At 35.1% G+C, this 25218-nt stretch overlaps 1 protein-coding gene across 2 annotated transcripts in view; it reads left to right on the forward strand.

Moving 5' to 3' along the window:
- The first annotated feature begins 1374 nt into the window (after positions 1-1374).
- LOC117788435 (ecdysone-induced protein 75B, isoforms C/D) overlaps positions 1375-25218 on the forward strand; it is a 98758-nt gene continuing 74914 nt past the window's right edge. Inside the window, exons 1-2 of one of the 2 annotated variants that reach the window (XM_034627202.1) lie at positions 1375-1437; positions 1724-3814. In XM_034627202.1, coding sequence (XP_034483093.1) covers positions 2290-3814 — 1525 coding nt within the window. In that variant the 5' untranslated portion in view covers positions 1375-1437; positions 1724-2289. Of the gene's footprint in view, positions 1438-1723; positions 3815-21664; positions 21785-25218 lie in introns of those variants that run through there. The other variant, XM_034627204.1, reaches the window with a different exon arrangement.

Raw genomic sequence — 25218 nt, forward strand, 5'->3', positions numbered from 1 at the left:
AGTTTCAGTCAGAGAAAGTACGGCGCACGCAGCGGTTTGCAAAATTGAAGCGCGTCCACAAATCAAAAGCAAAACATACAACAATAAACGCCATTGCTTTCAAATTGATAATAATTTAATTGCTAATTGATAAAGCTGGCAAAATGTGCAATGATTGCAGGTTCACTAACATCCCAAAACTTGCAATAGTGTTTGAGTTTAATATTGAGCCATAACCCGATATCTGTAATCCGTAATCCGTGTCCCGTTCTCCGTGCTCCGTGCCCGCGTCGTGCTGTGTCCTTGTCCTTGTGCAGCGCCCATCAGTGGAGCCAACACAGCCGAACAGCTGTTGGTTGGTATTCTAGTTTTCGTCCTCGTACTCGTCCTCGTCCTTGTCCTTCATCGTTCTCCTTCTCGGATCACCTTGCTCTTGAACGCTGCGAAGCCCTCAATGTCAATCCCAGTGCCAGTGCCAACATTGTTGTCATCAAATTGAGTTTTCGCAAATAATTTCGGGACAACAATTCATGTTCATATATTGAGATACATCTATGTATATACCCCATCCCTTTGGCAACGCCTCAATCTCAACCATTCCCAGCTGTTGCTGGGAAAGCAATGCAATAACAAAATCACAAAAGCAAATGAAAATGAAAATGTAAAATCACCAAACAAAAAATCTGTAGAAATTCAGTTAAATTATCTCGCAATGTGTTTTAACAAGTTATTTCTATTAAACAAATGCAGGTGCAAAATTCAAGTGTCTAAAATATGTGTCCAAACGAAACCAATTAATATTGTGAACCAGAAGAAAAATATTGCAATAAATGTGACATAATTATAAATGGAAAATCAAGAATTTAAATGCTAAAAGTAACATTTACTTTCTTCAAATGAAATTGTGTCAGTCCGACGGCCTTTAACAAAGCAAAGCTCAGAAGAATCCCTCTTACAATAAATAAATAAATAAATAATCGCAACTATATATTTTTATAAAGGTGTTTACCTGTACAATTGTACAATAAAAGTTCGATAAAAAGAAAACAAAAATAATGCTCAGGTGAAAAATATAAATGTTTAAATTAAGCAACAGTTGTGTTGTATTTTGTGTGCAAAAAAAAAAGATATAAATATAATATATATATTTTTGGAGAAAATCAAATCTAAATATTATACATATTAAACGTAAATTAAAATGTTAATTAAACTACAATATTTAATGTTATTAAACATTCGTCTATAATCGTATTAAATAACTATAATCTAATTTTAACAATTTATATGCAAGTATTTAAAATCAACCAAAATCATACATAAATTTATCAATTATATTCAACTATGCATTAAATATAAATATACATATATTTTTGCATATTATTATTCAACAATTGAAAACAATCAACAATCATCAGTCAAGCAAAAAATCAATCAGGTGTTTTTAATTACAAAAGCAAAGTAAGTATAAACGTTAAATAAATACTTTTAAGTATAAGCGATCCACAGATCTTAAAACCCTATTTAAAATAAATAAATTAATGAAAAGGTACTGATTTATTTTTGAGATAAATTTAAAAAAAATGAGTTTAAGTTTTAGTCAATACAAATTTGTTACGATTGAATTTGTCTTAGCTATATTGTGTCAAAATTTCAGCACCCTTGGTCTTACTGTTTGGTCAGACTCTGTTAGATTCTATTATAATATGGATATCTAAAGTATGTACTTATTTTCTATGACTTTCAGATACTTAAAATACCGATAACATACTCAGAAAAAGAAAATACGCTGCTGTAAAGACGGGAAGATCGAACAAGAAGTATTATTAGTATTTAACTTTTGAACTCCCCCAAAAATATCCTCATTAACGGAGAAGCCTCATTAACTTTAAATCAACATATACACATAAAGCTCTGGGCAGGTTTAAGGGCAACGCTAGCAAAGTAAGCAACAAATTCTAGGATACTACGAATATATAGAAATATATATTATATATATTTGAAAATAACTTTGCAACTTGAAGGCTGAAAACATTTTGATAAAAACAAAAAAACAGAAAACTAAACAACTACTGGATAAATTTTGCAACAAGTGTAAAGAAGAAGAGACTGATTTTTACAAGAAGAAGAGATTATAGAAGAGGAGAGAGAGAGAGAAAGAGAGAGTGAGAGAAAGGCGAAAATAGAGGCAAAGCAAGTGATTCAGGATCAAATCCAATAAGCGATACAACAACATTTTTATACATAGACAGCGCACGCACATTTATATATAAATTTATATAAATATATATATTTTTAACACTTACTTGGAACATGTTGAAGAAACTAAAGTGCATGGAGGCGGCAGCAGCAGCAGCGGCGGCAGCAGCAGCTGCTACTGCAACAACAACAACAACAATGCCTGCCACAAAGCTCATCAAAACGGAGCCCATCGATTTTGAGATGATGCATCTCGAGGAGCAGGCGGAGCCCAGCAGCAGCAGCAACGGAGGGGAGGGGAAGACAGTTGCAACAACTATTGCAGGATCGCAGCAGTTGCAACAACAACAACAACAACAACAGCAACAACAACGCTATACACACGTACAGGTGCAGACTGTGCCGCCACGTCAGCCCACAGGACTGACCACGCCCGGTGGCACACAGAAGGTGATACTGACGCCACGTGTGGAGTATGTGCAACAGCGTGCGGCAAGCTCAAACAATTTGGCTGGCAAGCATAATATGTATACACCGAATATGGGCAGTCCCTCAGAGAGTTCTACAGCTCCACAAATAATCATAACACGCACGTTGCAAGCAACGCAGTCGCAGTCGCAATCGCATCTCTCAAGGCGCCACTCGGCGAGCCCCTCGTCCTCCTCCTCGTCCGCCGCTTCCTCACCCTCCGCGCATTATTCGCAACGTGTGGGACACTCGCCGCCGCCGTTGCATCATCAGCAACAGCAACAGCAGCAGCAGGAACAGGAGCAACATCAGCAGCGATCGACACCGCAGCAACATGTGCGTGTCATACGCGATGGTCGCCTCTATGAGGAATCCCTCTCCACATCCCATTGCGGCTCCGGTGGGCGGCGTCTATCGGTGTCGCCGCCGCCGTTGCATCATCATTCGCGTTCCGCGCCCGTCTCCCCGGTGATCACCAGACGCGCCTATGTGGATGTGCCATATCAGCAGCAGCAGCAGACACAACAGCAGCGACAGACGCCACCGCTGGCACCACCGCCAACGCCACCACCACCGCCACCACCGTTGCCACCACCTCCAAAGCAGCAACAACAATATATTGGTGCCGCACCACCCACAGCAGCTGCTCGGAAATTCGTGGTTAGCACGAGCACGAGCACACGTCATGTCAATGTCAATGTCATTGCTGCCAACCACTTTCAACAGCAGCAACATCAACAACAGCAGCAGCAACAACAACATCAATCGCAACAGCAGCAGCAACAACAGCAACATCATGTTGTTACCAATGTTAGCTCCAGCAGCGCTGCCTCTGCCTCCTCCTCCAGCTCCTCTTCCTGCCCCAACGCATCCTCATCGCACATCTTTCGCGCGCCCATCGTCTCCAGCAGCAGCAGCAGCAACAATAGCAACGGCAATGGCTGTCAGCAACAGTTGCCGTCACACCATTTGCACAACCACAACAACGGCAACAACAACAACAACAATGGCAATTCGTCCATGCGCCCGCCTCCACCACCGCCACCTCCAAAGGTGAAACATGCTTCCAGCATCAGCAACAGCAGCAGCAACAACAACAATCACAGCAGCAACCACAGCAACAGCGGTGGCAGCAATGGAGAAGAACCTTCCAGCTCGATCCCTGATCTAGGTAAGTGTTAATATCAATTGTTAACCACATGCCTGTTATCGATAACTATGTGTTATCTATATATTTATTTGATATTAAAATTACAATTGCAAATTTGATTCAATAGGAATAGGAAGAATAATAGGAAGAATAGTCAGCTAAAGTTTATATCAATATTTTTTTTAAATAAATCGTTTTATTTTAACAGAATTAAAATTTTTTGTTGTTATCGATAATATTGATAAAGTTAAATTTGAAATTATTTGAAACTTAAATTGTGAGTTCGTTAATATTCTGAAAGCAGTACTGTCCACCTCTTAGTTACAGTTAAGCATAACTGTAAATACACACACACACACACACACAAATACACATACAATAACATAGTTACCTATGTATATATGTAATTGCTGTAACCCGTTGACCCTGGACACAACTTGTCACACTATAAAGACAACACACGCAATTGCTCGATTACATGTGGACTGGTTCCAGTGCACTTTACAACAATCTGAAGTAAATAATTGATTTATTTACATATATTGTTAAACACTTACAACAATAAATACATAGAAACATATATGCATTCATCAAAAAAAATATATTTCTATGTATAAACAGCATAACGAAATCGAACGGCAGTTTATGGAGTTGGTAAACAGTTATTTAACTTTAACAAGCAATAACAAATGACAACAGGTAAAACAAAGCATTTCCTTATGGTAACGACTTCTGAATATCCTTACATTTTAATTATTAAAAAAGTTTGAATTATTTATTCATGTATTGTATCAGAAAAAATTATTTAAAGAATTTTTATGATCAAGATCAGACTTTGAATGAATAAGCGCGAAAACGATTAATTTTTTTAGAATGAGAAGAATAAATTGTATAACATTCCCTAAGTCTGCTTTATGATATATTCCTCATGTTTTACTCAAATTAAATTATATGTTGCACACATACATAAGTATTTTAATATGTAAGAGAGATCTGTCACTAAGAAACACAGACAGCAAGAATATGCACATACATACCTTCAAAACTGACCCTGACAATGAATATTTATATATCCGTAATCAGATCGAAAACACCTGTCTCAGTGTGTTACATATTATATAACAGATTTACAATACCCACTGCTAGCGTATAAGCTAGTTGTAAGTAACGGTTGTTTTACAGCAACAGAGGTCAGATCAGATTCTATGATAATGCCAGAAATGACTAATGAACAATTAAATTATATTGTTTATACTACACATATGGACATACAGATATTTTTGGCACTGGGAAAAATAAACGGAAGTACTTAACACTCACTTACATTTATTTATTCAACTTACGATTTTCCTGTTCTTGACAAACAGAAGCGAAAGTATTACACAATTATTTTTATAAAACTGCGAGTCAACTGATCAAAAAATTAGCACTTAAATTATTTCATTTGTATGCAAGATCAACTCTTGTTATATAAATGTATATGTTCTTATATTTATATATTTTTAAATATATATATACACATGCAAATGTTTATAATGATATTAGCGATATTCGGAACGTGGTTGAGCTGCGCCTCAAATCTTATTTATATTAAATTGAAATTGCTCTCTGGGTTTGCCCTTACTGCCCCCGATCACGCCGGTCCATACCCGATTTTTGTTGAAATTACGAGTGGTATGCCCTATAAACACAAATAAGCGGGTGTTATGAATTTATAAAAATATTAGACTCTTTTTTATCACACCGATAAAAATAGTAAATGTACGTAATAATAACAAGTAAATGAATTTGTATAAGCAAATGAACATCTTATCTGATTACAGGGCATATTCTTGTCGTTGCTTTGCATTTTACTTATTTATTTATTTTTATTTTATTTCGTCTTGACGGTTGGGTGTTATTGTCAAGGCTGCGTGCTTTTTTTGTTTGTGTGTTAATTTTGTATATACGATAATTCTTTTGCGTGTCTGTTTTTGGTGTTGTTTTTGTTGTTATTGTTGTTTTGACTGACGCTTTTACCTTGAACTTCAACTGGAATAAACTTGGCGCTCAGCTTTCAATTCTCAATTCACAAAACATTCGAAAATCAAATGTATGTTTTAATTTAAGATACCCTATAGGTAAATGAGATTGCGAAATTTATTTTCAAATATATCCTATGATATTTTACTGTCGTAAGACATAAATATAAATTTACATGTGACACTCTATGTTCCACTATTATATTTTTAATATATTAAGTATACGTATTAGAATACATAATAAAATAACTCGACCTGTTTAATAATATAATAATTGAATATAATGTATATAAATAATATACATTATATTTGCTTACTCAGCACTTCTTGCTAAAATTACGTATACGCACGGTTGTACATTCATATGAAAACCTTTTTGTTTGTTCGTTTGCTTTCTTGTTCTGATTTCTTCAATATATTTTATTTTGCGACAAGAAATTTGCATTGGTAATTCTTCATGAAGTATCCGTTCAGTCTAAATTGTCTGAATACGATGAACCATTATTTTTAGTTATTTTAAACTATGCTAAAAAATTCACTAAAAATAACTTGTCACGAATAAAAATAAATTATTTATATTACACTTTACATACTTGTAATAGTTCTTATTGAGTTTCAATTAAAAGAAATTTATTTCGTTTAAGCTCACTAGCTGTGATTAATACACATACTCGAAAACCTGTTCCCCCAATTCCCAGTCCAGAGAGAGATAGCCAGATATAGAGAAAAAGAGACCCATTTAAAAGTGACAGTATTCGTAGTAGACGGTTGGAGTGGAACCGTCATCGGCCTTCTAATAATTTCATTCTGTTGACTTCCACTTAAACAAATGTCTCGAATATGCTCAGCTATAGGAAACGAATACAAACGAATACAAAATATATATATATATATAATTGGACAGTCGGACAACAGATTTTTATTTATTTTTTATTATTATGCTTTTTTATTGTACTGTCGCTTGGCTTATATACAAACAAGTCTGGTCCGTTGTTTGTTGTTGGTTGCGCTTATTAAAAGTTAAGTAAATAAAAGTCAAGGCCAACTGGGGTGCAGATCGTGTTCTGATAGATTTATGTGGCTTTAAATGGGTCGCTCGTGTGAAAGTGGAACCTGCCAATATTGCGAATCTGTTACCTGTCCTTTACCTGTCCAATCGAAGCAAAAACACAATCTTAAAATCAAACTCTAATGGCTCTTAAAAGGCATGCTGATAGTTCAGACATTCCTCTTTATATATGTATATGTACGTGCATATATTTCGTAAACTTTTTATTTACTCGAGCGTAGTTTGAATTCTGTATAATAATCATATGAGATATGTTCATTCTACAAATTTATAATGAAATTGTTGATATTCGCACGAATAGCAACAATTACCAACACTATAATATTCAAAGAAGAGCTTGATACGTAATTCATAACAAACAAGCGAGTAAGTTGTGATTTAGAATGCACGACTGTAAAATACCCTAAATATATCGATGTATATATCTGAGCTTTGTATTTAACTCTAACTAAACTATCAATATCGTTAGATATAAATAAATGGATTGATTTATATCACTTAGAACACTTTTAAGACTAAGCATTTTTGGTTATTTTATTAATACAGGGTATATCTAAAAATATGTAGAATTATATGAATGAATTACTGACATCGATATGCTAGAGACAGCCTAATTTTTAAAGCTTCGTATTAAATGCAACTAACTTAATTAACATAAACAATAAACATTCTGATAATGATTAAACAGTTTAATCTCTGGCAAACGTAATTTATCAAATACATTACATTTTCTAATCTGTCTTGGTTTTAAATTAATTACCCAATTTAAGCTCTTTTTATTCAACATTGTTTGCACCCATTTTATCACATATTTAATTTCAATTATTATTGTTAAAACTATTTCATCTTTTTGGGCTGCCAATCAAAACTCAGAAATATATACTAAACGGCGTTTTAAGCTAAAATTAATTTTTTTTTATAGTATAAAATAGGAAAGATTTTCCGCACTTTTCAACTGTAACATAAGTGTTTTTTTCCAAGATTGATTATTCGGTGTATCAATGTAATTTCGGGGAAGAATATTTCGGTCCTTTGGTCTGGTCATTTTCCAATCAGAGGTTATTTACTGTTACTATGTGATACGATTAAAAAATTGATTTCTACAATGTTGCATAACCCAAAGGGGTAAAAAAACAAATATTTTCGCTCCAATGAATAAGTGTGAATATAATAAGCACTTGCACTAAGTTTTAATTACCTTTCAATTGAGTCACTGGAAACGGTTTGACTTATTTTTTTGTTTTACAGCTTGCCCTTGCCCTCAGCATCAGGTGCAAATAAGTTGACCTTGCCTGGCAATTACATAAAGATTGTGTAATCGAGTTCCATATACTTAATAATAATTATAATAGGCAAAGGCGTAATTTGTTTAGAATATTTGCATAGCATTTGCCAAATAGTGAAAATAAATTGATTATGAACCCCATTATAAGTACATAGTACCGATTGCAAATATTACTTAGTAATCACAATGCCCAGAGGCCTTGAGGTTATGCAAACGAAATGCACGTATTTGTTATAGTATTCGAATAATACATTAAATTGAAATGTGATTAAGTATAGTATGTATCACTAATTATTAATTTCCAAGCATCAAATAATTAATAACTTTAATGCAAAAAACAAATATATACATACTTTGTATTCTATATTTATTAATGCCTTTGTATTAAATAAGTGGTTAATTTGATTAACAAAAGATTGTCACATTTATAATATTTACACTTAACTTTCAATCGTTTGCTTAGCTATTTAGCTAAAAAAAAAAAACAGTTAGCTAAATGCTAAAAGCTGTTAGAATCTAGCGGATAAATAGACTCGGAACAAAACCTGTTTGGGAAGGCAAGAAATTATATAATGTGGCAATTGTATAAAATGCGAATTACAAGTGGGAGCGCAATATAAAATCACAATACCAACAACAGCAGCAACAACAATAAACACAATAATAATAAAAGAAATGAAATGAATACAAATACAAAAACAAAAACAAAAACAAAAAGAAGCACAAGGTCATTTGGCGTCTGACGCGGCATTAGAAGCGGAAGAGAAATAGCAACAATAATAATACAAGTAATAATAAAAGCAAAAGGCGGCAACAAAAAAATGTGACACACTGAAAAAGCAACAAATGTTTTTCTTTTTTTTTTTTGCTGTCTATATATGTAATTATATTATATGTAGAGCGAACGTTAGAAGACAAGTGCAGACGTAACGTGAAAAATCAACACACTTCCTGCATTGTTGAGAGTGAATGTATGCATACACACACACACACACACTCAGATACATTCAGTGTATGCGTGTGTGTATTTGTATGCTGTGACAATTAGCGAAAATCGAATTTTATTACAGTTACATGATGCAGTTACTCGTAGATTGTGACGTGTTGAATTCAAGTTCCTCATATCCAGCTAATCAGAATCCCCCGCTCTCCCTTTCTCTCTCCCACTCATTGTCGCTCTATCTGGTGTGCTCTCTTGATAACCGTTAGAGAGAACGTAAAGTAGGTATTCAATTACCGAGGTTGAGTAACGGACCTTGCCTCTAGGCCATCCAAGCAATAATTACGTGGCGAGGTCTTTTGTAATCCCAGACGTTGTTTAATTTATAATATATGGGTATTTTTCTTGTTCTTTTTTTTTTGATATTGATTATCATTTGCGAATAACGGTAATTACAAATATATTTTATATGTCTACACATTTCAGTTCTACTTTAGATATTTTTTTTTAACTTTTGAGAGCATCGCTTCAAGGTCAAAGCTGAGTCATTGGAGAAAAGTTTACAATTTCTTTCAAGCCCCGAACTCTGTCAAATCCAATTGAGTCATCGCAAATGAAGTTCAACATTTTTAATATTCTTTAAATAGTCACGCAGCTTGCTATATGAGCTTTATATGGTATAAATTTGAGAAGACACAGATATGAAAGAAGGTTACTTAATCAAAACGATCAATTGGTTATGTTTCATTGTAATTGAGTGCTAAATATTTTGATATTGTTTATAAAAGAGCTCGTTTTCATGTTACTCATAAAATACCATTGTCCTTCTCTCAGTTTTAAAGTTTTGCGTCATTTTATAGATCATTCATGTAGATTTTCCCTTTCTATAACTCCATTATCATTAATAGTTGCTGCACCCCAGTTTGATTCTTGAAATAACACATATAGGTCATGAACAGGAAGCGTCTTAATTACACAGAATAAGTGGAGCTCCAAAGTCGAATTGCATGCTAAAATAAAAACACATCACAGACTGAAACACAATACAAATCTACATCTGGATGTGTATATATAAAACTTGAATCGAGTCCAATAATTAAACCGGCCAGCAGAGCAGAACAAGCGAGGAAAAAAAGGGCGATTTTTATATGGAATACGAGTTGAAGCAAAGAAAGAGAAAAGAATTCAAAATCACAAAACACAAAAGGTCTCTTGATCAAATAAAAAAAGGAAGTATAATGTAAAGCTTTGATTTGTGAAAAAATTTATACTCTTTTTAAGGTTTCAAAAATATATAGAAATAAAATTATAATTGTACACATAAAATACAAAAGATATTAGAATAAAGAATCAATCTATATACGATATTATGTTAATAGTCCTATTAAACAATATTTCTGTTTTTTTTATATTGACTTAAAAACATACTTTTTCGACTAAAATAAAAAAACAAGTGAGAGAGAAGAGTATAAAAGTTAACTTTGAACAGAACTTATTTAAAGAACTATTATTATTATTATTACTCTAATTTTTTAAAATTATGTACAGCCTGAGCCATATACTATATTTAAACTTTATTGAAACGGTTTTCAGAATGATAATATCCTTGGCAAGAGTATCTTAAGATAAAAAAGAAGAATATTGAAGTGAAATCTGCGCAGACGATGACGGAGACAACGCCGACGATGAACTGTTGCTGGGAAGACCTTGAACTTTGGAAAATCAGCAGCAACAGGAGCAGGAGATCAGGGGAGCAGGAGAGCATGTAGAACAGCTCACAGCAAAGGGAAGGAGTAAGGGGTAAAAAGAGGAATGATAACATGCAGAAGCAGTGAGCATAAAATCATGCCGAAGAAGCATTAAATCAAGTCAGGCTCCGTCCCCAACTGAAGAGTTGAAGCGCCCAATCACAATATAGGGCAGGCGGAAGAAACAGGGAGTGGGGATCGAGAGAAGAAGAGAATGTCTGCTTATTAGCTGGATCAACAGCACAAAAGAACTGGTTGCAAGTAACACACACAGAGACAGAGAGAGAGAGAGAGAGAGAGAGAGAGTGAGAGAGAATGTTTCTGCAGCAAGTTGTGGCAGCCAAGTGCCATTGACCCAGAAGCAAAAGTCGTTGGCTTTTGCTGTGTGTGTTGACTAAGCAAAACATGGCTGGGATCCTCTGCAGAAGTCTGCCAAGGGATCTGGTATTGGAAGAGAGACAAGTGGAGGGGGTAAACTATATAAATGCAAACAATAAAACAGAGCCAAGACCTTGATATTGTCAACGACTAAAAATACAAATCAGCAAGGAGTCTAGCCATGTTGCAACCAAGTTGATGTTGTTCTTTTTGTTGTTGGCGTCACGCTTCGACTAGGCTGAGTCTAGGGGCAAACTAGGGGCAGGAGGTGCTATTTATACCTTGTCGTTGAAATGCAAAAGCTATTTATATGTACACACATATGTGTGTGCGCCTACAACGACTTTTCGCGCCTAAAATCGTACTGTACACACTGCGTATAGTGAACTGGTTGCGCTTGCGCATTGAGCCCTTGACTTAGGTCAATAACTTGTTAAAACGATTGCTAAAATATATATGCACATTTATGATCATTTTGAGTCTGGCTATAAAATCAATTAAGGCTTTTCTATATATGACACAGTAACCCATTCCTGCTTTTCTGCTATTTGTGAACTGACATCGGTAAAATGTCAAGTTCTATGGCCCTGACCTGACCTCCAGACCAGCAATAGCAATGGCAACAGTCACAATAACAATACACAATTCACAAAGTCACCCCATACCTGGGTCATGCATATTCGTAACAACCTTTGACACCCTTTCCCCTTTCACCCGACAACTCGGAAGTCTCGAAGAAATTTTCATTGCCAACACACATTCACGTTCAATGTCAGGTTCATGCGCGTCAACTGCAAAATGCAAATGTTTTTGACCAGAAAAGGGGGCCAACTGCAAAGGGAAGGACAAAGTGGGTAGTAGGGGCTACATCTTATAGGTAATGCCCCTGAGAATCGTTGAATTCGCTCTCAGCTAAATTTTGTATGCCAAGCTCACACTTTAAAGGACTTTCTTGTTAACTCATTTATCAAACATAAGTTTTTGTGGCAACTATAATTAATCAAACAATTTAAATTCAGATGGATGAGTTTAAGAAACCATTTACAATTTTCACTAAATTTCGTGAACTGTCAGAAAAACAAAAAATAGCAAGTCAAGATTATATAGATTAATAACTACTAACAAATGAATAATATTTAATTTAATAATTAAATAATTTATGATTTTTAGAAGCATTTTAAATTTGGTAGTGACTTTAAAATAATAGCCACTTTTACTTTCATCTTTAAAAAAATCTGTTTAAAAATATAAAATCTTAGCATTGGAAAAATGTTTAATTATTTAAAAATGTTATATTCTTTTCCAATGGTCTTGGTACTTGAAGCCAATAAAAAGAACAAAATTAAAAATCCTATGAAATACTTTATTTAAAGATAAACAGATCTTAAAGTGATTTCTAAAATCTAATATTGCATTTGAATGAATAATAGAACATATATTAATAAATGAGTAATAGCAGCGCTTAAAAAAACCACATTTTGAAATAAATAAATATAAAAATTGAAACACACATTCACCATAGAAATATCTTGAATTTTTTTCATCACCATCTGGGGCCTCATTTATACCAGATTAAATAGAATTTAGTATTTAAATTTTGGCTGTTAACTAGAGTTATTAATGTTCTTTGCTGTCTATTAATTTAATTTAGCTAATGAACTGCATTCCAAGTTCAAGGCCAACATTTTTTGGTTAACAGCTACTCAATTACCGCACTTGTTGGCATTCGTAATGTTAACTGAGATTCAACTGTTTTTCCCAGCAGGCAGCTGCTTTTGGGTTATGCATTGCCTTGCAGGGGGTTCTCAGATGTAACTCATGTGTTTCCGCTTCTTTTAGCATGCAAATTGAGAGAGGGGAGTGGATGGGAGAAAAGAAGCAGGAGAAATGAATGGAGATTGGGCGAGTAGCTGCTTCGTTGAGTGCGTGTGTGCTTGGCGAAGGCCTTCTGCAATTGACAAGTTCTTGTTCAGGGCCAAGGATGCGGGTTCCAACAAACAACAAAAACAACAATACAAATAGGAGAATTGACATTGTGAAATGTGCAAATGCTGAGAGTGTGTGGATTGTATAATCGAGATGGCGAGAGCGAGGACAAAGGTGAGGGCAAGGGCGAGGACATGGACAAGGATGATGACAGGATTGAGAACCTACAGTCGAATGTAATTGGCTGATATCGCAACGCCGTATACGTTATATCTATATTGTATAATTTGTGCTTGTCAAGTATACGCAGCGTAATCGATTTTTTGTTGATATTTCTAGTTGGCCCAACTAACCTAATTTTAAGCAACGCTTTTCACTTTCGTTTTGCTTTAGTGCTGCCACCGAATTTGCGCGACATTTCGGTAAAGGTCACCCTACTATAGTACACCCCAATGCACCCCACTCACACCCGTAAGGGCGTCATCGTTGAGTTTATTATGAAATTGTGTTCGCCATTTGCTGTATAATTATATTTGGTTGCCACTTGGCTCACTTCCGCGCATTTGGATACTTGGCTGGCTGCCCACTGTGTTGCCAGCTGACGTAGCTGATAGATCCGCCCGCCCGCCCCCTTTCTTAGAGGAGAAACGCCCCCTCCCTCTGCGTCAACAATGGCTGTGTTGACCTCACCCACATTACTTTTTACACAGTCTGTGTGCGACATTGAAAATGTATTTTTATATTTCACGAGCATCGAGTGATCGGGGAATCGGAAATGTATTGCTTGGCCACGAAAACAATTTGAATGTTTCCGCATTAACATGGAAAATATATGTGAACAGCTCAAATTATTAATAATATAAATGCAATTCTACAATTCGTTGCAATTATATAAAATATACAAAATATTATTGTTTGTTATATTATTATTTTGTTGTGAAAGTCAAACTGTCGATGTCTCTTGTATAAGCAGGCAAAATTGTCACATGGAAATGTCAGCTACGTATACGTAATGTGTGTCACTCATTGTGCTCAACAACGAAAAACAAACTCATACACTGGCGTTAGATAGACTACGTGAGTGGGAGCATGAGAGGGTGCCAGAGATAGAGGAAGAAAGAGAAAGAGACAGAGAGAGAGAGAGAGAGCGAAAAGTAAAATGAAAATAAATTGTGATGGTCAAGGTCGTTGGCGTGCGCTTTGCGCAATAAAGCGTACTACACAATACATAGGCAACTGCAAAATGTGCAAAATAAATAGATAAACACAAGACGAACAAGTGAGAAAGCTAATTGTAGAAAGTTTGCGACTAGAAGATACCCTGTAAATAGATTAAAAATAAACTAGTTACAAATGACACTCATATTTAAATTTAATTCCGTTAACAAACATACAAACTTTTTACAAGTTACGCTCTTCGATAAAAAAAAAATTGTTTAAAATGTATAGAAATTATTAAATTGCTCATATGTGATTCACAAAGGATCAATCATTATGTTACACATTATACTACTCACTCCTTTGCAATTTGCAAAATTCATTTTTTAATAACTTCCGTATTTATCCACAGAGTATTTAAAACATTTAATTAAATTAGCAATTAAAATTGCTTCGTTCTAAATATTTACCATGACTAATTCCCCGCCTTCGTTACTTAATTAATCCCATATATCTAAAATATAAATGCATTTTTGTGCAATTTAACTATGTAAACTAATTTTCCTGTAGTTAAATTAAAGGACAACAAAGTTAATTACGAGTAACTTACGATTAGGCTAGGCTAAGCGCACAGCTCTCGACACAACCGAGCAATTAGTGCAAGCGCAAGTTTAATTTGTGGCAATTCTGAATGCTGAAAGAAAACTAATGTCCTTGTCCTTGCAACAGGACTCGGGTGCAGCGGCCCGAAGGTTACTTACGATCAAGGGCAGCTCAATGTCAGTAGTAAGCGGCAAACTAGGATCCTTGACGTTTGCCTAGGGGGGAGGACATGCAGATGGCGTGCTTGCTTTTGACTGTCAAGGTCCTTTTTTCCGTGCAACAAAGCTTTTAGCCACGCACAGCTGTTTGCCTGTTAAATTTGCGGCGGATTCTTTTTTTTTTCAACTGTTGCGTCCTGTGCTGCAGCAACAACTTGTAGCTTGATTTGTCGGCAGGTCGAAACAAAAAGCTTTACTTTTCGCTCTTTTGCTCTCTCTTTCTTTCACTTACAGCTGCATAGGGTTGCCAATATCTGCAATTGCAATGCGAGCTTTTCGTTTTGCTTGACTGCACTACAACTATAATTGCATTCGAGCTTTTTTATTTAAGCTTTTTCTAATAGTTGGTCATGCAACCCAACGACGCGACGTGCATTTCCGTAAGCTTTGAGCTTTGCATTCCAGCTTTGTTCTAGCAAATTTCAAATGCATTTTGCACTTATATGAATTAAACTGAAACTTGTGAGCTTTTCCGTTTGCATTTAAAAAGCTTAACTATTTAAAATAGCACTTAACAGTAAAATTAAACAGTTTCTCATGAAAATTTATAAACTACCTGATTTAATATTTATTTTAAAATTAACTTGTTTTTTTGTATCTTATAAATTTAGCCCCATATTAAAGTCAAGTATATCCCTTATAGATATTATAGACAACTTACTTATATAGAAAACTTATTTTAGGCAACTTTCACAATCCTCCAGCAGTTGTCTTGTCCTTAACCTTGACCAAAGTGTCTTCAACAAAAACTCTCTAATTGCCATTTGTTATTAGAAATATCTCGCATTTTTTGCACACCATTTCACAATGTTCTTAGCACTTTCTCCTATTCTTAAGTGTCATTTAATGTTGACCAGAAAGACATAAAGTCTAAGAAGCTTAGACATAGCTGAAATTAGTGGGGGTCTCTAGAGGTTTCGCCACAACGAATCATAGTACATTTAACTCTCACACACATTAGCACTTAGGCAATTCTTTTTTCTTTCGTTTTCGCATTTCTCTTATATACCCTGCAGAGAACACTATCTAGGGTAGACTATATTTGCTTTATTTCACGATCTTTGCACAAGTAATTTGGAAACAGTTATTATTGCTGGTCAACTTTTCCAAGAATTTGCCCAGTAACAGAGTATCTCCAAGTTGCAACTGTTTTCTATTGCGACTCGTTTGGGTTCGTATGGCTTGTGTCGTGTTTCGCTCGTTGGCTCTTTGTTATTGGCTTATATTTTTGATTGCCTGGCCTTGACTTTTAATAACCTTTCGGTTCATTTTAGTGTTATTAATGAAATGCGCTCCAAATTCGCGGAATTTGCGCTTTCGCTCTCAACGTTCCTCTACTATTTGCCCAGAGAGGCTTTTTTATATAATATTTTTTTGTATAATTCAATTTGTCAGTCGTATTGATAAGTCACATTCTTTGGGAATTAAAAGCAACTCAAAAGCTGACACTTTGCATATTTTGCACAAAATGTTGATTGTATTCAGCACGTGGAAATTTCTCCCCCAATAAAAGGAAGACAAAATTCCTCATTCCACTTTCTGAACCAACAAAAACGTTGCGCACGCAAAACTCAAATTCATGGTCAATGTGTCAAACCCCCCAGAAGTCACTGTACATACACACACACATAGATACACATATACAAATGTATGTAAGAAAAACCCACCACTCCCGTTTCACACTCAATACACGCACTGTTGTGCTAGGCCTAAGTGAATTGCTCTCCCCATGCGTGTGAGGGAGGGAGACAGGGGGGCGACCTGGGACTTTTTCTGAGCTAAAAATAACGAAGCGCTCTACTAACCCAAGCTCCCAATTCCAAACCAGCTTGCCTATAAAATATTTTTTTTTGTGCTGCTCTCTCGCTCTCGCACTCACTCTCTTTCTTCTTTCTGTACAGAAATATGTGACTTTCTCCCTCACACTCCCTGTCATCTCACTGTCGACCTCTGTCACACATCGATTAACTGTTCAACCTTGTGTCCGAAGTTATTTTCCTTTTTTCATTTTATGCGAAATTTAATTTTTAACTTGGCCTAAAATAAAAAATTTAAATAATTTTTGATTGTTTATTCTGTAGTACACACTTGGACTCATACAAATATTTTGTACCAGATTTTAGCTAAAATTGTACCATTTTCGTACCATATTTTTATAAAAACTAAGCCAATTTTTTCAATGTCTCGTAAACATATATTAATATAATTTAAGAATATTTTGCATCAAAATTAATAGAAATTATTATCATATTCAAAAATGTTTTAGATAAATTTTAAATAGACTTCGAAAAATAATCCTAAATACAGTTTTTTATTTCAATCTTAATTTCATTTTAATTTTTGCCAGTTCTAAATAATTAAATTTTTTAAATTTTAAACCAGTTTAGGTCAACTGTACTTAGTGTAATATTTTCAATTTGCGGATGAAATTGATGTGTGCGACTTTATATACGAATTTATATCTTTGCATAGATAGAAAAATTTGATGGTTTCGAATACAATATGTCCCAGTTTTGGGTCAAATGTGGCAACCGTGTTAAGTATTGTAAGTATGTTAAGTTTATATAAGCTTAACAGAGCCTGTAACACTTGTTTATAAACCTCTTAGGACTAAATCCAATTTGCAAATCGTTTGTTTATGCTTATTATGAAAAATGCGAGGTAGCAAATAAAATACATACCAAAACATGGCCGAAACACATTTTCTACCAATTCCTAATGACCGAGTCTAACATTTTATATGTATTTACGATTGCCTCAACACTTCCTTTAACGCTTTTCCGCATAATTTTGTTGAATGCCCAAAAAGTAGCAAAATGTCGCACAAGAAAATACACGCGCCACAACAACAACAACAAAAAAACAACAACATTGATGAGAAAACTGCTGATAAAATATACACCTAATGTCATACTGTCTTATATACAAAACTCCAAAGAAAAGTATATACACCCATACAGACACACATATTTATGTACATACCTAACATGCACATAACACCGCCGAAAAAAGCAGCCGACAATCAACGAAAATATCCGAACCCACAATCGTCGTCGCCTTCGTCGGCGTCAAATAAATAGGTGAACGACCGTCGATAATACTCGACCTTCAAAATAATCTGGGCCAAGTGGAATATCATCATCGTTTTCGCTGTTGATTTCGTTCATGTTGCTGTTTCTCTGTATATATATACAGCTTGCGCTCTGTTCTGTTCAGCCTATGAGGCACAGTCTCTCTCTCTCTATCTCCTGCACTCATACACACACACACACACACACATGCATACTCTCACACTGTCAGGTTGGACCTGCCTTACCTAAGAGGAGGCACGCCTAGGACTGAGCTCTTATATGCGAAACAATCACTTTGTGTAGCTGTTGGAATTATTTTGTATAATATTTCTGTATAAGCTCATTATTATTTTGATTGAGACTAGCAAAGCTTTTCTAAAAGCACATACTTATCATGCATGCATACACACATAAGATACATACTTATGTACGTATACATTTGCATGTATTTAGAATATAATAAAGAAGTTTAATACTAATGCTTGGTGTAATTTCAATTATATGCCAGAGACCTAGAGATACCCCAATAAATGTATTGTATATCTATAAATTTATCAAAAGCTCTATTTTTGATCAAAACAATTAATTTGAAACAATATTATTGTCGTAATTATATGGAGGGATAATTTTAAATATTTATGACTCTTAAACTCTTTGGATAGTTCTGATTTTGTATTCCTATCAAATGTCGTAGATTACAAAATGCTCTCTGTTCTTGGTAAAATAACATTTGTTTTAGCTTTACCTTTGAAATAAATATGGAAATTTGCTTAAACGAATTTCTGAACTCTAATTTTTTCTTTATTCAATTAAAATTTTATCGGTTCTAATTTCTAGATGTCTTAGATTTGGAATACAACAATTTATCTTTTAAAAATTGTATACTGTCCTATATGGAAACAAATTGTAAGAGTATCTCTTGAATCATTTTCCACCCGTAACATATGTAACTGTTCTCGTGAGTTTTATTAAAAGTTCATGTTTTTCTTTTTTATGATCTTCCAATGCTGGCTACTGTTAGTAGTGGCTGCATTGTGCTATTTGCATAGTTGCTAACCAAATGGTAGCCGCACAGTTTACACGGTTTGCGTCCTTGCCCGATTTTCCGAGTTCAATAGACGCAGAAGGTTACAAATGATGCTGGGGGCAACGTCAGCTTTGTAAGCCTGCTAAATGTGAAGAGGAAAATACAAATGTATACATAAGTATAACTGAGTGTATAGATAAATGTAGATGTACACAGTGAGTCAAGTAAGTTTAAATAATAATTCGGTCATATTAATTTATAACCAAAAAAAAAGGAAAAGTAAGAAAAAATAAATAATAATATAAATAATAATAAATAATACACATTTTTTTTTTGTCAAAACAGTTACTTGACATACTGTAAACATATATATTGGAGTCTGGGCTAATGAAATTAAGAGTGCTTTGTATTAAGTGCACATTTGGCTTTAACACCATTTGCAGCTGTCGCTTTGGCACGGCTAATGAAGCGGCAAAGTAGACAATCGAATATAACCCAAAGACTTGAACAACCCAGTCAACCCACAATCAGCTATGCAACCTACGGTAACCAACGGCTAGCTGCTTGCAACGTGCTGCACCAGCAACAACAAAAAAAGTAACACAACGTCAGCGACAGTCGACTGTGGACTGACCCTGAACTCGTGCAACGACACAGAAACTGAAACTTGCCACAACAGCAGAGGCACTGGCAATTTGTGTAAAATGTTATGTTGTTCTACGAAGCTTGGAGGAAAGGGGGGCTATGTGGGGGCATTGCCGAGTGGGCGGTACTTAGGTCTGGGTCTGTCTGTATGGCAGGAATAAAAAGTTCAAATACGTTCGCTGACATTTTGTTCCAGCTTTCAATGCCGCGTTACTAATCGCTGACAGACTGAGTAAAGCAATCACACACATACACATATGTATGTATATAGCTTATCCCAAGGATTGCTTTGGGTCCTCTATAATTTGACACAGATACAGCTAAAGATTGGCTTTTGGCGCGCCTTCGTCACGTCCCTTTTGCTGCTTCATTCCACTGTCTTTGGCCATAAATTCGTGGTTCGCCTTTCGGCCTTGAATAATTCTACTGTCATTGGCATTTTTGTAGTTCATTTAACTTGAGTGCCAAAGAGGCCAGGCAGGATAATGCTGTCCACTTAGTTGGCAAAAAACATTCTAAAGATACTTAAACTAAAATGAATTCAATTTATGTATGTTTTGATTTAAAATTTGAGCTCAATTTCAAAGTATTAATATGGCTTGTATGCGCTATAATATTTATACAAAATCCTAAGCTAATTCCGCAACATAAATTTATTATTTAAAAATTTCCTGTATTCTAATAACAATTTAAACTCTAAGTTTATGGGGATTCTTATCAAAATATTTAAATTCAAACGGCACAATTCAAATGCCACAAAACGGCAGAAAGCTCCCTGATAAACAAATGTAAATTGCTCATTTAACATTTACATTGATGTTAACATAGACGAATTTTACATTTGATTCAAAAATGATTTAAAAATATTTATAAGACTTAAAAAAGTAGCTTTCTATCCCTATTTTAAGTTTTAAAGATCAATTGGCTAAAATTTAAATCTATTGTTGCTCACTTGGTAAATTGTAATATTTAATAACAAAATCATTGCAGTGCCACTAGAGCATAACAGAACCTTAACATGCAGGCGCTAAACAGCATCTGTGAATAATAAAACCAGTGCCATTTTGAGTATAACATTAGCAGCACAGCATTTGGTTGACAGCGATTTGAATTACAACATAGCCATTTGAGCGTAACAGAATAGAACAAGCGCGTGTACGAAACGTTAGACAGCCCTGTGTGTAGTGTGTTTTGTGTTGTTGTTCCGGTGCTTGGCGCTCAAAAACTTTTCGGAATTTTTGGCGAAAAAACCTGTGAAAGTGCAATTAAATTCATAATTCCCCCAAAATCAACTTGTGTGTCATAAATCAAAAGACTAGACCGAGAGAGAACAAGCATAGCCTTAAATGTATAAATTCTATCGCACACTCTCCTGAGAAAGAAAGAAAGTGAAAATAATGTTTAAACTAATTGTTGCATTTATTAGATGAAAATGCATAAAGACTTGCCCAAAAATAAAACCCGTAAAAAATTGTTGTTGCCAATTGAGAGTGCAAGTGCTATTGTTGCTATTTTGTGATATTGAAAATTACAAATAGTTATTAAATCTATTTTAATTAATGATTAATTAATCATTATCATTAGCCAATATAACGGGTATCTAGAGACTTTAAATTTAAATTGTTTTTAAGCATACAATCTAAAACTTGAAAGTGCCATAAAAAATTGCTTAGTTGTTGCAACGCGAGTAGATAATTAAAGTGATAATAAATATAAAATTACAAACCAATCAAACAATCAATCAATCAATCAGTAGATAAATAATTTAACATAAGAAGTAGCCTTTGAATTTCCATACGTACAAAATCCTTATTAAAATGACTGTGGGAAGTCGGGAGGATCTATTTGCTCAGGCCAAGCATATCGATGATACGGAACGTTTAATCGGAAGAGTTCTAGCTGGTGAGTGGGACTCCCGTAGTATCATAGAAAATTACTGTCTAATTTCATTTCATTTGATCATTAATTTACTCTCATCCCAAAATAATAGACAACTAATTTCGCCTTCTACATAATAGTTTTTGTGGCGCTTCCTCTGCGGTCATTGAACTCATTAACCCAAATTTTGTTTGTGCAATTTACTAAGAAAAAATCGAACAGCGTCATAGCGTTGGCGTACAGATTCTGGCTGTCTTAATACCCTGTAATAAAATAATAATAATTTCGATGATGATGATGATTGTTTTAAGGTGAAAAATTATGCAACGATTGCTCAACTTTGTCATAGTCCTTTGAAATCTTAAGGTTAATCACATTGATTTAGTTTGGCTAAGATTTGAAGAGCTATATTGAAACCATGTCGTATACTTCATATTGCTTAACAATCTCAAAGTTTGCAAAAATAACTCATACGCCGCATTGTCCAAAATATTATTTATATAAATGAAGCAAGTAAATATCAATAAATAAAAAATGCGTAGCAAATATCTGAGACAACTGAGAAACATAAAAACGAGCGTGAAACGAGCGACAAATCGGCAAATCTAAATGCAGAGCCGAGTGAAGTCATGAAGCCAACGCTCGAAAGTAAAAGCAACAACTACATACATAAAAAATGACACACACACGCACACACATAGATAACTACAGCGACGACGATATCAACGTTTTTGTTGTAAAATCTAGGCCATGGACTTGTGCGGTCGTTGAACTTGGCAAACACTATTGGCTGTTTATACCTAGATAGGGGGTGTTGTAGGGGGGAGGTAGGGCAAAAAGACGGGCGAATAATTTCGCTTTCAATTGAGAAACAAGCCGATTTGAGAGAGCGCAGAACGAACGTAGACATGATGAGATAAACTCGTTAAGTTGCAACCTTTCAAATATTGCTCATACGCCACGATGGTTGCTGTGGTGCAGAATTGCAATTGTGTGACCGCCAGACTGGTTCCGTTCAAAATATATTCTCATGTATGTGTCACACACGTGTAGTCACAGCTCGTAGCTCAAAATATTTAGGGCATCTGTTGACATTTGTGGCATTTCAAATGTATATATTTATTTCATTATTTTGTATTTTTTTGCTGGTTTTCCGTTCTTTTTTTGCATGCCGACAAAACAGTCGAGTGGCTTTTTAAAGGTATTAGATAATAAACTGATAAAAAAAATTGATAGATAGGCTTATTATGAACTACAGTTGGGAACATCAATTGAAAAGGGGCAACTTCACTTTTTTTTTTTTTTTATCAATTATAAGGGCAATCATAACATGGTTATACCTTTTATAGCTTTCTTCCTTCCCCTTTTTTAATGTTGTTCATCAACTTGCACTATCTCTGCCCAGCAATTTTTTATTTTTGCTTATAACTTAGAATTACATATAGTAGTGATAAGATAAGGTAAAAGCAATGATTGCAGAACATTAGTTGGCTTTTATAACTACTTGAAACTCTTGTCAAAAGGTTCAACTGCGCCAAACTCATGCTCAATAACACAATATGCTATTTTCCCCATTTTATATACTCTCTCTTTTATGGCTTTTGCCTACATTGACTTATTCTCCTTGCGTTGCGCTCTCGAACACTATCTAATGTTCTCTCACTCTCCCTCTATCTCTCGGTTTTTGGGGTTCTATGCGCCGTGGCTTTGGCCTTGGAATTGCTTTGAATAACTGCCTCGTTCATTGACCTGCGAATCGCGAATTGTGCTCATATCTGTGTCTAAGTTTTTGTGCCTGAGTGTGCGTGTGTGTGTGTGTGTATGCTTGTGTTTATTTCCATTATCATCATAGTCGATGTACGCGGCGATATGAATCCCCTAGCTCGCCAACTCGCCAGCTCGCCAATCTCATGACCCAATAAAATTTGCCTGCTGTTTGTGCTGAGAGGGAAAAGGGGGCGTAAAAGGGGGCAGCGGTACTTGGAGGGTGGCGGGTGGTGGCTGTGAAGAGAGTGTGCTTTCAATTGCAGAGCAGCAATAGATTTTCGTATACCTACAGGTCGTATACACAATCTATATATTACGCATACGGCCAATTGTCCAAACAACATTGGATGTGATATAAACAATTACAAAATCTTTTATTACGAATATAACCAAATAATTTATGTTATATATTGTATTTGCTCTACTAATCAAAACTTCTTATTATTTCATTACAGGTAAGTTCTTGAGGACATTTCATATTCGCATCTAGTCGTAAGTAAAATAATTCAATTTGAAAACGAACATCGAATGTCATTAGAGGTTTTTCACCTGGTTTGTGTGTGTGTGTGTGTGTGTTTGCTAGCTGCAACCTTGCAACAGAGAAATATCTGAGTCAAATAACTCATAAAAATAAATGTCTACTTATTAATGCACTCGACCATTTGTATTTGACTGTCCCCATGTTCCATGTCCCATGCTTCGGCCTACACAATTTGCATATTGCAATTGAAATCAGAAAAAATAATACAAGTACTCTGAGAGAGCGAGAGAGAAGAGCGCACAGCATTCGCTTTGTTCATTCGTTCGTACTATGCAATAAATAAATTCAACATAATTTTTCTTAATGTCATTTTTTTTTTTTGCGTTGAAGTCGTCGGCGTCGTTGTCGTCTAAACTGCACTGAGAGTTGAATGTACGGGCAGCATTGTAAAGCAATAACCTCGATCTAAATTTACACACAGATACGCAAGTACACTCTCACACACTCTTACACACACACACACACTGCATAGTTGCAACAAAGTTTTATAGTTGTTGCTGTGTCTGTGTTGAACTTGCACTCAATTTGTGTTCTCGACAAACAACACACACACCACTGTAGCACAGTACAACAACACTACAACGAAACCGGCTCGAGCAAACCAAACGAATTGATTCGTGGAGCTTTAGCAGAGCTTTTTTACGTGGCACGTTTTTGGCAATGCTTTAATGGCGAACGGAAATGACAAAGACGCTAGCGGGTGCTGATGTCGAATCCTTAGATATTTTACTTTTTTAATGTCATAAATGTTTTTTATTAAAATTGCTTTCAAATTATCAATAATTTGATATACTCAGCCAGAGGTAGAGAAATAGAGAGAGGCACTTGTTCTCTCACATTATGCTCAAAACTATTTGCACTGTATTTTAGAGGTTATTGCGAAGCGGGTCAATTCAGTTCATTCGCCTGTGTGTTCGTCGAGCGCCATATTGTAATCTGCACGTGACCTCGTTGCAGGCAGTCAGGCCTATTTGTTGCTGTTGCTGTTGTCGGCTTCGCAAATGTATTTGCTTTGTACGTTTGTTGATAGTTGCACATGTATATTGTCTGTGTGTGCATTCATTTTATGCACATTTTTCTAGTCACAGAGCAAATTGAAGTCGACAAACGTTCATGAACTCAATTCGGTTTTTCCTTCAAATGTGCAATG

This window comes from Drosophila innubila (genome assembly GCF_004354385.1).
Source record: "Drosophila innubila isolate TH190305 chromosome 3L unlocalized genomic scaffold, UK_Dinn_1.0 0_D_3L, whole genome shotgun sequence".
NCBI classification, from domain to species: Eukaryota; Metazoa; Arthropoda; class Insecta; order Diptera; family Drosophilidae; genus Drosophila; species Drosophila innubila.